This window comes from Miniopterus schreibersii (assembly GCF_964146895.1).
Source record: "Miniopterus schreibersii genome assembly, chromosome: 11".
Lineage (NCBI taxonomy): Eukaryota > Metazoa > Chordata > Mammalia > Chiroptera > Miniopteridae > Miniopterus > Miniopterus schreibersii.
In genome coordinates this window covers 60920039-60937272 of record NC_138111.1, presented here as the reverse complement: position 1 = coordinate 60937272, position 17234 = coordinate 60920039, and the positions used below count along the sequence as shown (strand labels likewise).

General features: G+C 47.2%; 1 protein-coding gene across 5 annotated transcripts in view; it reads left to right on the top strand.

Annotated features, from left to right (window-relative positions):
• The window catches only part of MOB3B (MOB kinase activator 3B), a 179537-nt gene that overhangs the window by 132176 nt on the left and 30127 nt on the right, over nt 1–17234 (top strand). For 4 of the 5 annotated variants that reach the window (XM_081151497.1, XM_081151495.1, XM_081151494.1 and 1 more), the window contains exon 3: nt 16519–16721. The exons of the other annotated variant lie outside the window; for it this stretch is intronic. In XM_081151497.1, coding sequence (XP_081007623.1) covers nt 16519–16721 — 203 coding nt within the window. The remainder of the gene's footprint in view (nt 1–16518; nt 16722–17234) is intronic. 5 annotated transcript variants of the gene reach the window in all.

Genomic DNA, 17234 nt, shown 5'->3' with positions numbered 1-17234 from the left:
GGAAGCAATCGCGGAGGCGGACGCGCCTGTGTTGGGGTTGGAACACACCCACGGCAACCCTCTCCATCAACATCTCCCTCCAGCGTTTCCCTGAGGCCTGCCAAGTGCCCCTAGCAGCCTCCCCCACCTCCCCCCACCCCACCCCAGCTCATCTGAAGACTGAATGGACCAGTCTTTCTGGCCACATGGTCCCAGCCTATACCTGGGAAGGGGGCCTGGGTGAGGGACAGACTGTGACCCTGGTCCTCAGCCAGCAGCCCCAGCCTCCAGTGCCCCTGCCAGGAACCCAGATCCTGACTCCTAAGATCCATAGGTTGGCCAGGCCATCCCTGTCAGGGGGACGGGGATGAGCATCTGGACAGCACTAAGGGGCAGAGATAGGCATGTTGCCTAGAAATTGTGGTCAAGCCCAAGCTGTTTACTGCTGCACAGTCCTGCCCCGGGGCAGGAAGCAGGACAGCAAGAGAGGGAGGAAAGGAGAGTCTGGAGACTGTTTCCCTGAAGGGTTTTCTAGCTGAGTTTCCTCCCTGGGGTTGACATACTTGCCTGATTCATGAAACATCATGTGTTTTAAGGCAGAGCAGGGCATCCAAAGGAACTCTGGATTTTTTGCAATTGAAATGTATTCAGCACTTCCACTGTCAGGCCTGAGCTGGGCAGTGTGAGGTGCCAACATGGTAAAGAGGGTGGGACAGGACTGAGCAGAGGTTTTGAAACTGCATTCTGCAGGCGTCAGAGGTGCCTAAAGGGCCGAGATGGAGTCTGTGGGGGTGAGAGGCTGAGAATGGGCTGCTCTCCTGCCCTCTCTCTCCTTACTCCCTCCCCTCCAGCTTGAGCAGGCCGACTTTGATCTGCTGTTTCCTTGCAGTGAGAGCTGTTGGGAGGCTTACTTTCTTGATGTTTATAAATCCCTTGGCCAGTCCTGTTCTAAGGCAAATGTGGAATTTGAATTTCACAGAAGAAATGTGTACATTTTGGAGAACATTACTTCCTTTCTTGAACTTTTATAGGTTACAGTTCAGTGTTTCATGAAGTTTCAATTTCCCGTAGAAAATATGGTCCAACCATCTGCACGAGCATCACCTGGGAGCTTATTAGAAATGCAAACCTTGGAACACCCTCACCTCCAACATGCTGAAACTCGGCGCAGCCCAGCATCTGTTTTAACAGGCATCCAGGTGCTTCTGGCGGCTCCTGTTTGAGAATGTTGGTCTGGGTGTCAGCGGGGTCCCTCTCCCCGTTCCCCCTCCTCCCACCCTTGGCAGTTTCCAGATCCAGATGACCAGGCCCCTGTCTCTAGTCATATATTTGTAGCATTTCCACAGTTTGAAGACAGCTCCTGGGAGAATGATTTATTTTCTCGTCAGTTCATGCCAACAGCAGGTGGGATCTAAATCCAAGCCTGTACTAGAGAGGAGTCAGGGAACAAACATCTGTTTGGATGTTCAAGCCACCAGCTCATTAGGCTTTTTCCTCTTGTGAAGCTTCCTTACTGATCTCCTGACCAATAATAGTCATATCTCTGATGGGTAATGAGAACAGCAAATATTTATCAAGCTCTGCCTATGTTGGTAAGTGCTTTTCCCCCCATTTAATCCTCATAATAACCCAATGAGGTTAGGTGCTATTAATGTCACCCCCATGTCCTGCTGAGCCCTAGTCCCAGAGTCAGATTCATTGCCTCTGGGCAGGGGATTGGGAATTTGCATTTCTAACAATTTCCCAGATAGGGTGGCACTGCTGGTCCAGGGACCAAACTTTAAGCATCACTGCTGTAGACCACTGCTTCCCACCCAGGGCTGCACATTAGTACCCCCTGGAGAATTTCAGATTCAATTGCTCCACTGTGGGACATTGCCATGCTTTTGCTTTTATATATATGCTCCCCAGATAATTCTAATGTATGGCCGGGGCTGAGAACCTCTGCTAAACTCGAAGGAAGACTACTAACTGCTGTTTACAGCTTAGTTCTTGACGCAACTATCAGTGCTTCTCCAACTGAGGGGTTCACACCAAAGGGTTCAGTGCTGTGCCAGGGAGAACCGACACTGCAGGGTAATAGAGCCCACTCGTTTCATTTCAAGATTAAGGGAAATGTTAATATTCTCTGTACAGCAAACAAATCCATGGAGTAAAGTGAGAAATGTGCATAACTGTTCATATAAACCATGGGGTTCAACAACTCCTGAGAATCTAACCAAGGAAAATTGTCAGAGAGTAATTTAACAGCCAAAGATATGCTCAAGGAGAGTTATCCAAATGTTGTTTTTGTCTTGATAGTTTTTAAATCTGTGTAATGGGTATATGACAATTTATTGTTCAAAGAATATTTAATACGTGTGATATTATAAGTGCAAAAAGAATACAAACTGAATTTATAATATGATTCTAATGTTAACTGTATACAACATACGTGAGCAAAGTAAATAGACTGGAAGGTAGCACCCCAAAATATTGCCAGTGGGTATTTCTTGGTGAGGTTGCGAGTGATAAGGATATTTATACTTAACAGCATTTTTTAATTTTTAAAAACATTTCTTTTATGATTAGACCAAAAGAATTTAGGCAGTCACCTACTTTTATAAATATATGTTCCCAAATACCTATCTGAAATACAAACCATAGGTCTATAGGTTAGAAGTTTTTTCAGAGAACTGGAAGGCATTTAAAAATTGCTAATTACCATCCCTAAGTGTGCTAATGCCTTTGAGCCCAGGAATGTGAGAACCTTTGTAGGACCCTAGGAGAGGTGGTGCTGGGCAGGGGCACAGGGCCTCTGCAGGTTGGTCCCCTGAGCTCCCAGGAGCCTCTCAGGATGCACGCAGAGGGGTGGGTGGGCCTTTATTCTCTGCTCCAGTGAGTACAGCTGGCCCATGGTGCTTCTGTGTGACATCACCCAGGCATCAGTGTAGTTAGTTGATGCAGAACAGACCAAATGTGCCATACTAAGGGGGTATGGCAATGTCCAGGTACACTGTGCAAATATGCAGGTGGTAAGGAAGTCAACTGGTGTAACTTCAAGACCACCTATGCATGTTAACAAAGAAAAGGCATAGGGAGAAAACTCCTGTGTTGCAAAACACCGAGTCCATTTGTCTTCGGCACCCCTGGAGTCTTCCGTCACTGCTCCCCCTGGGGTTGCCTTCAGAAAACAAGCAAATGGTGCCTTCTGTGCAGTTTGTTACATGGAGCACTAGAAAAGCTACCCCATTACAGTGCTCACAGGGGCTTGGAAGGAAGAAGGAATCTGAAAGTATTGTACTCAGGAATAGTGGTACTAGGGTATTTTCCAGTAGGTATTTTCTATGCAACCAAGCCTCACCTGGTTCTTATAAAACAACACCACCTGCTTCCACAACAGCTGGGGCTGATGGTCTCAGCTAGAGGAGCAGACCATTCTGGGATGGCATCTTCTCCTTGAAGGGCAGAAGCCCTGCCCGAGGAAGGGCACCTGGCCAGAAGTGCCTACCGTTGACTGCAATCAAATTTACAACCACACGCAACATTTTCTTTAAAGGGTCCAGGCTGGCGAAATAAATGAATGAAATGATTGGGCTGCCAGGTGAGTGTAGCATCTCCCATTTACAGGGAGCAGGCATCACTCAGCTGTTGCCAGGGGGAAATTTCGGTCCAGTTGTGCCAGGTCTTCCAAGTTTTTCCAAGAGAAGTCAGAATTCTTGATCTTTGAATTACAGTTCCCAATGTCTGAATGTTGGCAGCTATTCAGAAATACTATGTAGTCTGAGAAAAACATGCTGCTGGCAGACGATGGCCTGCAGCCCTCACCTCAAGTCCTAGAGAGGCAGTTGCTTTAGTCGCCTGTGTCTCCCCACGCCTCTTCCCACCCCCTCCACCAAGCTCCAGAAGAAACTTTCCTAAACTCCCAGGCTCTTCTCAAAAGTCAGGTTTCACTGAAAACCTTAAAATTGGCTAATGGTCTCAGTAATTTATTTCAGTTGAGGATTTTTAAAACTACAGGCATACCTCTTTATATTGCGTTTCACTTTATTGCACTTCACAGGCATTGCATTTTTTTTTTTCAAAATGAAGGCAAGGCCCTCTGCCTTCAAAAAGATTATGACCTGCTTTATTTCCATACTCACTTTATTAGGGTGGCCTGGAACCGAGCTGGCAACATCTCTGATGTATGCTTATTGAGAGGCACTTTCTTGAAGATGAAGTTAATATAAAAAATAATTTTAAAGGAACTGTGTTGGTGTTTAAGGGTAGAGGGTAGAGAAATGTTTGCCTCGGCGGGGGACGGATCTGGGTTGAAATTTCAGTTCCTCATCTATCACCTGTATCACTTGGGCAGGTGACTCAACCTCACGTAGCTTCCCATTTCTCATCTGCAAGGTGGGAGGGAGGGTGCAGGTGTAATGGAACCTCAGGAACACACACACTCACACAAGCACACACACAAGACAACTCCTGGGTTTGCTGGTTTAGGAAAATGAGTGATATTTTAATATGTGGTACCATTAAGTGCTCAGGAAATGTTTAGTTTCTCTTAGGAACGAATGTAATTGAAACTTACTTGCAAATGTTGTAAAATGAGCCTTGTAAAGCTTTTACGAATTTAATATTAGAATTTTAAAAGTCCACCTTCTTCAGAAGTCCCATTGTAGTAAATAGTGTTACAGTTGAGATGGGAGGAAAGGGGGAAACAGAAAGAGTGAGGGGCTGAACCTCAGGGATGTCTGTACCGGGAGGGGGGGCGGTCCTAGGATCAACTTTTAGTGCCCAAGTTCACTTACGTTTAAGATGACCTTATGATTTATCAGTACAGTTTAACTCCTTTGCTTATTGCTGAATCTCTTGTGTCTAGCACATTACAAAATAAATAAATGTTGGCTAGTTATTTAAATTAGTTAATGAGCAAATAAAAAGTGTATAGTGGGAGTGTTATCTAGCGAGGGTAACTCCTGGCTGGACAGCTCTGATCTGACTACGCTGCATATCGGAGAATGCGGCTTCCCAGGTGTGGAACCTTCAGGGTCACCGGGATGGACCTGCCCTCAGAAGGGCCCTGTGCTTGGCTTAGTACTCTGCTGTTACCATCTTGAGATTCTTAATAATTTTTGAACACAAAATGTAGCAAAAGATGTAGCGAGTCCTCATCAGAGAGTTTCATCAGTAAACATAGAAATGTCAGTGCTTAAACCAAAGGGTACAAACCCATGACCCCTGGACCCGATCAAATATTTTTGGTCCAGAGAGTGGTTATTTTTAATATAAATAAACATTTTATTTAAAATAGTTTTAGATTTACCCAAAAGTTGAAAACATAATACAGAGAGTTCCCATATATCCCTCACCCAGTTTCCAGCATCTCACATTACATTCATATTTACATTTATGATACATTTGTCATAACTAAGGAACTAACCTCAGTACATTACTCTTAACTAAACACGCAATATTCAGATTTCACCGCATTTTCCCTAATGCCCCTTTTCTATTCCTGGATTCCATCCAGGATACCACATTCCGTTTAGTAGTCATATCTCCTTAGGCTTTTCTGGGCGATGACATTTTCTCAAACTTTCCTTATTTTTATGACTTTGACAATTTTGAGGAGTACTTGTCAGATAGTTTGTAGAATGCCCCTCAATTTGGGTTTGTTTCATGTTTTTCTCATTGCTTATGGGAGGAAGACCACAGAGGTGGAGTAACGTTTTCATCACATGCTATCAGATGCATAAGCCGTGAACATGACTGATCACTGAGGTGGTTGACCTTGATCCCCTGGTCTACAGTGCAGCTTTCTCCAGTCTCTTCTCCCTGCCTCCCTTTCCATGCTGACCTCTTTGGAAGCAAGTCTCCCAGCGTCCCCCACGGCCAAGGACAGGGAAGGGAGTCTCACCTCCCTCCTTTCCAGCCCTGCCGAGGGCTCCAGGCCGTCTTGTACATTTCCTACCCCAGCCCTAGAATCAGCCATTTCTCCAAGGAGCCGAGATTCCCTTATCGAAGAGTGGCACTAGAAACTAAGATCTGGGTGCTGCACATGCTCATTGCTACCAGGGTGTATTTTATTTATTTTATTTTTAAAATTTACATTAAGTTATCATCTTATGGAGAGTCAGCTTTTCTAAGCTGAGTTAACTATGCATAAAAATAAATAATGTTAATAAACAAAATGCTTTAAAATTTTTTCTTAATGTTTTTGAATTAACAACTTTTAACTAGGAAGAGATTTCACATTAGAATCTAGACTTCTGGACTCTCTTGAAAGACCAGAAGGTCCCACAATCCTGGACCCATATTCCTGCTGGACAGTAATCAGCAAAGGCTAAGAGGTTCTTTTCCTTCCCTGCATAAAGCACTCTCCAGGTTGTCCCAGCCCGCACCACTCCCTATTGTCTTACACCCAGCTTACCTGACTCTTTTATGTTCCCTTGTGACCCTCGAAGGCATTTGAATATGTGAGTCCTGATTCAGACTGTATTTAAGTAGGTAAATTGCAGATACAGTAGTTCCCCCTTATTGGTGGTTTCCCTTTCCACAGTCTCAGTTACCTGGGATCAACTGAGGTGTGAAAATATTAAATGGAAAATCCCAGAAGTAAATAATTTATAGGTTTTGAATTGTGTGTACTTCTGAGTAGCGTGATGAAATCTCATGTTTCCCACTCTGTCCCGCGTGGGATGTGAGTCATCCCGTCACCCAGCAAATCCACACTGTATATGCCCCTCGCCTGTTAGTCACTTAGTAGCCATCTCAGGTATCAAATCAGTTGTCAGAGAGAGAGAGAGAGAGACCACATTTACATAACTTTCATTACAGTACATTGTTCTAATCCTATTTTATTAGTGGCTATTGTTGTTAATCTCTTACTGTGCCTTATAAATTAAACTTTATTATAGGTTTGTATTAATAGAGAAAAACATAGGATATATAGGGTTTGGTATTAGTCGCGGTTTTAGGCATCCACTGGGGGTCTTGGAACGTATCCCAAGGATAAGGGGGAACTACTGTACACAGCTTAGTCTGTGAATTTAGCTCTACTTGGACCCAGAAGTGCACCAGCGAGAGGATCTTAGCTCTGGAGGGCTGGGGTATTATATGCCAGTTGGGAGGATCCAGAGGTGATGATGGAGACACATGTATGAGACCATGGAGGGTCCTGCTGGGTTTAATGGCTCTGGTTTTACCTTGAAACAGTAGGAAGCTGCTTTAGAATTTTGTGCAGAAAGACAAATGTTCTGGTTACATTTGCATGTAGGAAGATCTTCGACCTGCAGGTGGAGATTGGAGAGATCCCAGAGTAGAGGAAGGGAGCTCAGTTAAGGGGGAGCTACAGCCAGCCAGGCAGGAGGTGACCATAGCTTGAGCTAGGGAAGTGGCAGGGGAGTTGGAGAGAAGTTTACGGATTAGAAACTATTCAGGCAAGACTTGGTATTAATGGCCCTTCAGATAATGGAAGAAATATTTTGCTGGTGAATAAAGAAAAGTGTGGTTTATTAAGATGCTCACTATATATCATCCACAACAAGGAGGCTGAGTCATTTTCAAATGACTGGGGCTTGTGATCAAGGTCCTGGTCCTCTGCCTGTTCCTCCAGTACCAATGAAGCTCCTTGAGATCAAGTTCTCAGCTCACACCGCCTCGTTTGCCCGTTTGATTTTCAGCAACCTCGGCAGGTCTGAGTTAGCTAGAGTTTGTTCCTATGGCTTTTATTGTCAATCCATAGCGAATGCATTCCTTTCTCAGGTCTTCTTGGGTCTGTCTTGATCTACCGCCACCCCTGGGCGATGACAGCAGAGGGTGAAGGCGCCCTCCTGGAGATGGGGACACAGATCAGAGCAGCCTCGTGGCAGAGAAGTGGCACTGGGAAAGGAGGAAGTGTGACAACAGGCACACCGCGCTTTCAGGCGCGCCTTTGGGTGGCCGATACAGCACTTCCCCCGGCCCGCAAGTGGCACGTCAGAAAGAATTAATCTGTTGAGAACAGATCATCACATGCTAGTGTATTTTCCTTTCTTTTGGTCCAACATATGATAACAGGCCGGGGGGAGCCCAGGGGGCGCTGGGGCAGGGCAGAGGGAGGTGGGGACTAGAGCAGTAGCCAGTTTACTTCTAACCGTTTGCAGCTGTCCGCTTGTTCGGGGTCTTTTTCTAGGCAGAGGAACAAAGTCTTGCTCCGCGGGGTTGTTTTCCTTGGCGTGGTGAACAGACACTTTCTTGAGGAGCGCGCTGAGATAACACAAAACATCTGCTGGGAGGCTCAGCAAGAGCATGAGGCTGCTTTAGATAAACACGTTTCACCGGAGGCGGGAGGATGTGCGGGAGCGGGCAAGACGGTAAACTTAGGAGGGGCGTGTGTGTTTTTAAGAAACAGCTCTGTGTTATTAGCCGGTTGGGGTTTTTTTTCCTGGTGATCCGACTGCATTTTGTTTTGCAAGTATTTTGGAAATGGTATGTCCTCGGCCACGCTGCCAGAGGTCTGTTTTCTTTTCCCACGTGGGTGGGATGTTGTTTTTACTCATGAGCTCTTGTGAGTAATTTTTACGACTTGTAGAGGGATTTTCACACGTGCACTCTGTTGCTGGACTCCGAAGACAAAAGGGGCAGCGCAACTGCTCCCAACATGAGGAACAGTGTTAAGGAGAAGTGGGGATGATTTTGGTTGTTGTAAACATGCCATGGGGGGGTCCCAAGAGGATTGACCAGGGCCTTAGGGTTCACCTGGTGTCATGTGGAAACTGCTTGAGCAGCTCACAGGATGTTCCCGTGCATCACATTGGCTCCAAATCTACTTTCCAGGAGACAGTTCGAGGGGTGGAGAAAGGTGGCTTCACTTGCCCTGTTCATTCGCCCCCCCCCCCCCCCCCCGGGGCTTTGAGAAGGGGGAGCCGTCTTTAGAACAATAGTAACAACGCTGCCAGTTACTGAGGCCTTCTGGGTGCCTGGGGCACTGTGCTTCCTATGTGATCCTCACAACCTCCCAGGATTGGGTAGTACTATCCCCATTCCTCAGATAAGGAAACCCTGCCTTTAATTTAATTTTTATTGATTGATTTGTTTTTTTAGAGAGAGGGGAAGGGAGAGAGAGAAGCATCGATTTGTTGTTCCACTCGTTTATGCGTTCATTGCCCTGACCTGGGATGGAACCCATCACCTTGGTGTATGGATGGGGAGGATGCTCTAACCAGCTGAGCCACCTGGCCAGGGTGACAGCCTTTGAGACGTGAGCAAACTTCCTCAAGGGTGAGTGCAGGGAAGGTACACAGCTGCAAGGAGAGCCCGAGCGTGACTGGCTCCAGAGCCAGACGCTTAACCACTGTCCTCACCCTGATGACATATGTTTGGGGAAGTAACCAAACCTCCCTTTTCTACTTTCGTATTTAACAAGTTCTGCTTCCCCAGTTCTGCCAGGTGGATTGGGTGACATAAATGGAGCTGTGAGAGCCCTGTCAGGTGTCCTGGCCTAGTGGAAGCTACAGGGGCTCTGGAGTCATACAGACATGAATTCAGATCCCTCTGCACCACAAACTCGCTCTGTAAGTCAGGAGCCAGCCAGCCAGCCCCTTGGCCTTTCTGAGCTTTGATCTTGGGAAAGCGAATGGTGTGGGAGCTCCACTCTGAATCCAGCAGACCGCAGTATTTATTACACAGCCACCCTGCTCCCGGCTCCATGCTGAGCACCCAGGCTCCATCCTCGAGGAGCCTGCTGCAGCCCAGTCCTCTGGCAGCTCCAGTCCTCAGGGGGTGGCCAACCTGAGACCCACAGATAAGTGTGGAGTCACCATCTGGGATCTGTGCTCAGGGAAGTTTCCAGAGCAGACAGCGGACACAGGGAACCTGAATCTAGGAATGAGGGGAGGCTTTGAGCTGAGCTCTTGGAAAAGGAGGTATGAACTAGGGATATGATGAGGTGGAGTGTCTGCCAGCTGCTGTGGACCTGGGCTGTTTGGGGATGGTTCTCTGGCATCCCTGCAGACAACCTCTTAGTCCTTGCTCTCCACACATCTATAGCCCAGGTTCCGCCCAGCATGATCACAAACCAGAGTAGCATCCCCAAGCTTTAAGCTTCGGGGGTTCTCTTCAGAAGGAGCTATGGCCTGCTCAGACACTGCCACCTGGGCCTTGTTTGACTTTGGGACCTGAGTCTCAGTCTGTGGCCTACCATCCAGAGCATTTCTGCATTCTCTGAGGGCTTTTCCCCTCCATGGCCTCCCTAACAGAACAGAAAGCATGCAAGCCAATAGGCAACCTACTTTCAGGAGTGCTCAGAATGGGACATCCGAGGGCTTGGGGAAGGGAAGGGAGAGAAAGGGAAAGAAAGAAAATGCACTGAAGTTCAGACATCACTGGAATTTTTATTAAATTTTGTTTGGGAGAAAAGAGATTTACTGAGTCACAGATGAAAGGCAAATCGGCATGGGGCCCCAGGAAAATTATTATATCCCATGCTCGATTTAGCTCTCACACTGACTGTGGCCGGGAGATCAGAAAGTTGTGGTTAGACACATTCATAAACCCTACGCACTCTCAGATGCTGGTTGCCAGCTGAGCACCAGAGGGAGAGCCCTGGAGCTGCCTTGTCAGGCCTTTGAGAGAGACTCCAGGCCCCACAGGCTCACCTCCTTGGCCGGCTTCACCCCAGCTGTCTGGTCTGTCTCCCCCTTGGCCCCATCACCCCGCAAACCGTAGTCGTGCTTGGAGTCTCATTGTTGAGCAAATTCCTGCTAAGACCGCACACGAGTGATCAGTTTGGGATTCTGACTGCTGCCCAGGCCTCTTGCCTCTGCTCACTGGAATCTGAGCTCAGCCTGGCCCTGTTCTAGGCCCACTAACTCCATTTCAGTACCAACCCATTTGCAAAGACCAAGGCCCCTCCATAACCCAAGGCCATCCAGGTCCAAGGCTGTCCTGGATGTCTGTCACCCAGATGTCTATCACCTCTTTGTGCACACTCATCTGGACATATTTTCTCATCTTGAGCCCACTTCTTGGAGTCTGAAATTTCCCTGCTGGAATCTGAGAGCCATAGGATGTGGCTGAGGGTGGGATAGAGAAAGGGGATGCTCGGGGATCAGTTCATGCTTGCAGATCGCTTCGAACCTTCTGATCAAAGGTGGTTTTCTGTGTCATCAGTACATATCTGTCTGGGATTATTGTGGGATGGTTTGTGTGGGTTACCTGCTGTAAGACTAGTCAAAGTTTAACTCCAAATTCTTCAAATATGCAACCTATTAAGACTGCTGGTTAATATTGTCTGGCATTAACTTTCTCATTAAGTACAATGACTGAAAATTAACTATCGCCATTTGAAAAAAAGGCAAAGGAGGGAAGTTTTCATGATAAAAAGAGGAGTTTCAGATTCTTTCTTCCCACACCCTAAGCTGGATCACAGTGTTCTTATCACAGAGCCCTCCTCCCTTCTCACCAGAGCCATGTGCAGCCAGCCATGCCAGGACCGCATCAAGACCCTGGCAGAAAGCTTTCCCTCCTGTAGTCATTTTCCTCCCCCAAATGGGAGATGATGGATTCACATCTTGACTAAATAAGATCACTGCTCTTTTATGATTCACTTTGATAGATGAGTATTCGCCACCTAGCCCTGTGCCAGGTGCTTTTAAAGGTAGAAAAGTATAAACAGTCCCTCTGTTCAGGGAACTTAAAGTAATACAAGACATAAGTAGGAGAAACTTGGAGAAAGTAATACGAGGCCGAATATAACCCCATACTTAATTGAGCAGCTGCCACTCTTAAGTTCTGTGCAAGTTCAGAATTGATGTATTGATACCAAGACTGCCGTCCCGAAAATAAATATGCAGGAGGAATCTACTTCCAGCGTATGTTACAGAGAACATTTGGCCTCCATGGGATGCTAAAACCAACAGTTCACAAAAGAGTGCTTGCTATCAATAGCAAGGCATTACTGAAGCCTTCTATGTGTGTATTTAATCCTCACAGCAACCTCCTGAGCTACAGGTAACATTAACATCCCTGTTTCTTTCCAGATGGGGAAACTGAGGCCTAGAGACACTAAGCTATTTGCATATGGCTATACTGTTAATAGGTAGTAGAGCCAGAAATGAAACCTGAGAAGTCTGATTACAGATTCTGTGTTTTATATCAATAGATACTATGGGGGAAAGGAGGTTCCAGAGTTAAATCGGACTTTTTGCTTCAGGAATTCTCATATCCTTTACTGTGTTCAGGAATACTATAAACCTCTATGAAAGCAGCGTCTTTGCTAATATATTTGACCTCATGACCTTTTTTTAGCCAAGGATCTCCTAAGACTAGTGATTTTTGAAATATATCTAAAGTGGAGGGTCTATAGTATCTTATGTACTGGACAGAAGGAGGGGGTGGATACGGTCCTGAACTAGGTCAGGGGTGCCCTGTGGACCACACAGACTGCTCTTGGCCCAGACCAGACCAGGGCTTAGCAGTGAGCCCTGGGCTTCCTAAGGTTCAGGTTGTTGTTTGTAACTAGCCCAGTGTCCATTGGAAATGATTCACTCACCTTTTATTCTTCCTACTGCTAGACTATATTCATTTAAAACAAACAGATGGACATTACTTGCTTCTTCTACAAGCCAGGGCTGAACTAAGTGCAGGTGAAAAGTGGCCGTCTCAGCAGTGAGGTTCCCCACTACCACGGAGCCTCTAGTAACAGATGTGGGAGGAAGAGCCTGAGTCTGCTCTGCCTCCTTTTAGCTGTGGGGCCAGGGACAGACATTTTATCTGAGCTAAGACTCAGCTACATTAATAATAATAATAATAACACCTCCGCTCAGGGCGTCACTGGGGACTGAATGACATCAGACCTACACATCTCAGGCCTCACTCAGGGTTTACTTTTCTGTGGCTAATTAATTGTGATTGGATACTTCTTAGTGGCAATACCTCTCATGTCAGTCAGTTTTTGTGATCTGGCCCTTCTGGAGCTTGTCAGGGATGGGAGCGGATCAGCAGGGCTGAGTCTTGCCCTGTCTTGCCAGTTACACAAGGTGAGGATTCCAGAGTCCACCAAAGGGTTGCCATCCAGTTCTCTACATCCAGAAGGAAGGTCTCTCCCACTCCCCACCTTCTGAAGGTTTATTGAAAACACACACACACACACACACACACACACACACATCTGAATACCTAGAAGGCAGAAGATTGAGAAAAAGGTTAATATGGTGTATAAATTATATAATTGGTCCCTGAACCATCAATAATATTGAATGAATTTCCCAAATGCCATGTAACTTTCTTGTCCTTAACTGCATGCTCTGTGAGCTGAGATTTTATCTCTGGCTTAGCAGTGAGCCCTGGGCTTCCTAAGGTGCCCAGCCCAAGACTTCTCAGCCTCCAGAGCTGGCCTGGAGGCACACTGAGCCATTTGCAGTGTTCAATTACATGTAAGGGAGACAATGGTGAAAGAGTTAGGCCCAACTTAGCAGCCAGAGCAAAGAGATTCCGAGCCTGAGATCCTACCTACTCGAGGAGATCAGGTGGGAAATAACAAAAGTAGAACTTAGACCCAAAGTTGCCACCAAGTGCCAGGCATCGTACACACACTATTTTAAGAAAACTGCCGAATAAATGTTTTTCTCCATAATGAAGTAGACTGATGACGTAATTTGCCTAGAAAACTATTAAGTTGTAGAGCGAGGATTTTTAACTAGGTCTTCAGACTTCAAAACCAACTCCTTTCGCCCTGGCCAGTGTTCTCATTGGTTAGAGCATTGGCCTGCATACCAAAGGGTCATGAGTTAGATTCTGGTCAAGGGCATGCACCCGGTTCACAGTTCAATCCCCAACCCCAATCAAGGCGCATCCAGGAGGCGACCAATCAATGTGTTTTTCTCACATCTCTCTCTCTTTCTGTCCCTCTCTTCCTCCCTTCCACTCTCTCTAAAAATCAATGGAAAAAATACTCTCGGTAAGGATTAACAAAAAAACCCAAAAAAACAACTATCGACAACTCTAAAGATAATTCCCATAGCCTAAAGGGGAGAGGCGAGAGCAAACCAAGGTCAAACCAAGGGCAAGGCCAGAGACCAGATGTGGAGTGGAAGGCGGAGAGAGCCAAGAGCTCAGAGCTTCTCAGAGGTAGGGATGCTAGTCTGTTTTTTCATCTGTGAGATGGGAACGATAATAGTATCTGTCTTCAAGGGTTGTTCAAGGATTCAGTCAGGTAATCCAAGCAAAGCACTTGGCACAGTCCCTGGAACACAGTAAGTGCTCAGTAAATGTTCGCTCTTACTCTGTGTCTCAGATCCATGGTCTTAAGGCGTGAACAGAGAAAACTCATTTCTCCTTGGGGACACTGAAGGTGGTATTAGCTGACCTCCATCACCTTGGTTCTGTGGCTCCCTCCGGTGTGGGCATTTTTCACCCTTCTCTCCCTTTTCTTGTCTTAAATTGTATTTTCATGCCACCAAAGAGCAACCTTTAGATGCCTCGTTGTGCTTAGCAATGGAGCTATGCCTCTATCCCTGACAGAGAGAGAGGCACACTCCAAACACAGCCAGATCTCTCGGATTTTAGAGGCAAGCTAAGCTGACTTAGTCCAAATCCCAGCCCTGCCACTAGCTAAGTGGCCTGGAGCGAGTACATCCACGTCCCAGAGCCCCAGTGCTCTTCATCTGTGACACAGGAGGACAGTCTGCTTCACAGGCAGGCTGGAAGGTGACATATGTCCACCCCGGCACTGTCACTGTGTGGCTACAGGACGCCCCTTCTGACAGAACACTCTTGTCTTCGAGGGGATCTATCCTCTTTGGGACTCGAGCTGCTTAGAAGACTCCAGACCCCCTTCCAGCCTGCAGCAGGGATTTTCCCCACCCCCACCCCTCCAACAGAGGAAACAGCCCATAACTCTTTGAGGGGCTGCCCTCCACCTCCTCCCCAGCTTTACCGCCTCCCTGCCCCCAAATCCCAGCATCTGTTGCCGAGACAGTCAGCTGCCAAGCTATGCCCAAGTCTCTCCTGGGTTCACTTGATACGTTTCCACTTTGTTTTTAAAGAAAAGCCTGTATCAGTGCAGGGCCCTGGGGAGGCAGATCCTGCCTCTGCCAACTGCCAGCCGTGTGCCATCTCTCATCTTGCCCTGGGAGTCCCAGGTGATCCCGTTTCAGAGCGTCTCTTACCAGACAGCTGCCACTGGGAGCCTGTGGGGGCACAGAAGCAAGCCCTAGGCTCTGTGGGACCAGGGACACGCCTTGAGCACAGCTCTGCAGCGCTGTTGAAAGGCCCGTGGTCATGTCTCCCTTTCTCGATAAGGGTATTTTCCTTTTAACAACAGCTAGTGCTGTAGACCTGGCCTTTCTGAGAGAAGGGGGCCATTCCCTCTCAGTGAGCTCTAACCCTGTCCTAGGCACTGTAGGAGGATTTTACTTGCGTTAACGCCCGCCTAGCCACGCAAGGCCTTGTCATGACCCCTTGTTACAGGCGGGAAACGAGTTGCACAGGTACCTCTTCTAATCCTCACAGCCATCGGAATTTTTATCCGCATCCTACATATAGAAAATCTGAAGGTCAGAGAGGTCAAGTACAGCTTGAAAAGGAACAGAGCAGGAATTCAAAGTGTGTTTCACTTAGAAATCCGTAACGTGTCATCACCTAAGGACAGTGTAAATAACAGGGGCTTAAGCAGGGCTTGAAAGGGAGAGAGGAAGTAGGCTTGGGAATTGCTGTTTGCTGCTTGACCAAGCCGGGAGCAGCTGCCCTCAGAAGGGGAACTGGGGCGCCCGTCCGACCATGCACCCATCTGTGTTATCAGAAACAGAGCCCTCCCTCTTACCCTCCTCAAGCGATGAAGTGGTAATCAATACAGTGTAAAATATTGCTCAAGTTTGCCGCCTTTGTCCACCGCAGAAACAGTGTCTCTCAGGAAAGGGCCGCATCAGAATTTGTGTACTGGTAACTGCAGGTGACGCTAACCTAGAAAGATGTTTTGCTTTGAGCCGTGGTATTTTTAAAATTTTCAGATTATAATTGCTAACGTGTTTTTAAAAAAAAAAAAAAAAAAATGCAGCAAGTCACATAGAGCTCCAGATTTTTTAATTATCTTGAAAAATCCCAAGCTGTAACAGTCCTGGGCCTCCAGCCCCACATGGCCACCATTGGCTGGAGTTGCGTTTGCCACAGTCTGCACCACTCCCTAGTACCCTGTGACAGGGAATGCCAGCCTCCCTGCAGCATCACCCTCCTCTTACCAGTTTTCTTATATTAGAGATAAGAGGGAAATGAACTTTCTTGTACCCTGTAAAGTAGGGAAAAATTAAAAGGCAGTAAGGGAAAGTGCATATTTCTATGCAAAAATAAATATTTCTGCACATTTATTTGCACCAAAATAAAATATAACCAAAGGAACAAACCAGGCCTCTTTGGGGTGGGCTCCTCCTGGCTGGCATTTGATTGTAGCACTTGTTTTAGGCAGCGTTGGACACAGCCGCTCATGTGCAGGCTGGCCTGGGCGCCCAGGCCAGGACCACTCTCCAGCCTGGCGCATGGCCCCTGGGGCTGCCGGAGCCCTCCCGTCACGACTTTGTTCTTTGCCTTCCCTAGGTGTTCCCTTCCCAAAGAACTTCCTCCAGATCTGCAAGAAGATCCTGTGCCGCCTGTTCCGGGTGTTCGTCCATGTCTACATCCACCACTTCGACCGGGTCATTGTGATGGGTGCAGAGGCGCATGTCAACACCTGCTACAAGCACTTCTACTACTTCGTCACGGAGATGAACCTCATAGACCGCAAGGAGCTGGAGCCCCTGGTAAGTGCCACCGTGCAGCAGGGGCTCCCGACAGCCCCAGGAGCTCAGCCCTCTGTCCCAGCGCCCGTCCAGACCCAGGCAAATTGCTCACTGAGGGGTAGTTGTTAGCTGAAGGCCTGCAGAATTAGATAGGCTTTAGAGGTCAGCTAAAGGTCAGAGGATGCCAAGATGTCCACAGCCACCAAATAAGGGTCTTAAATTCCTCTCTGCGAGGTGGTGGGCTATAATGGGAATGCAGTGGTTTGGGACAAGGGGAGTAGCTTTAATTCTCAGCTCCAAAACCAGTCACCTACTTACTTAATCCCTTAAATGGACACCCTTGATCTCTCACGTCATCTCCTACACTGTTATCAAAAGATGATCAGAGCATTTCTTCATTTGGTAAATATCAAGCACCTACTGTGTGGCAACTGCTAGGCAGACAAGGTCAAGTAAAACTGCCTTTGAGTGGCTTTTACTCCAGAGATAGACAGAAGGAGGCTAGATGAGGGAACAGCATCACAGGAACCTTGC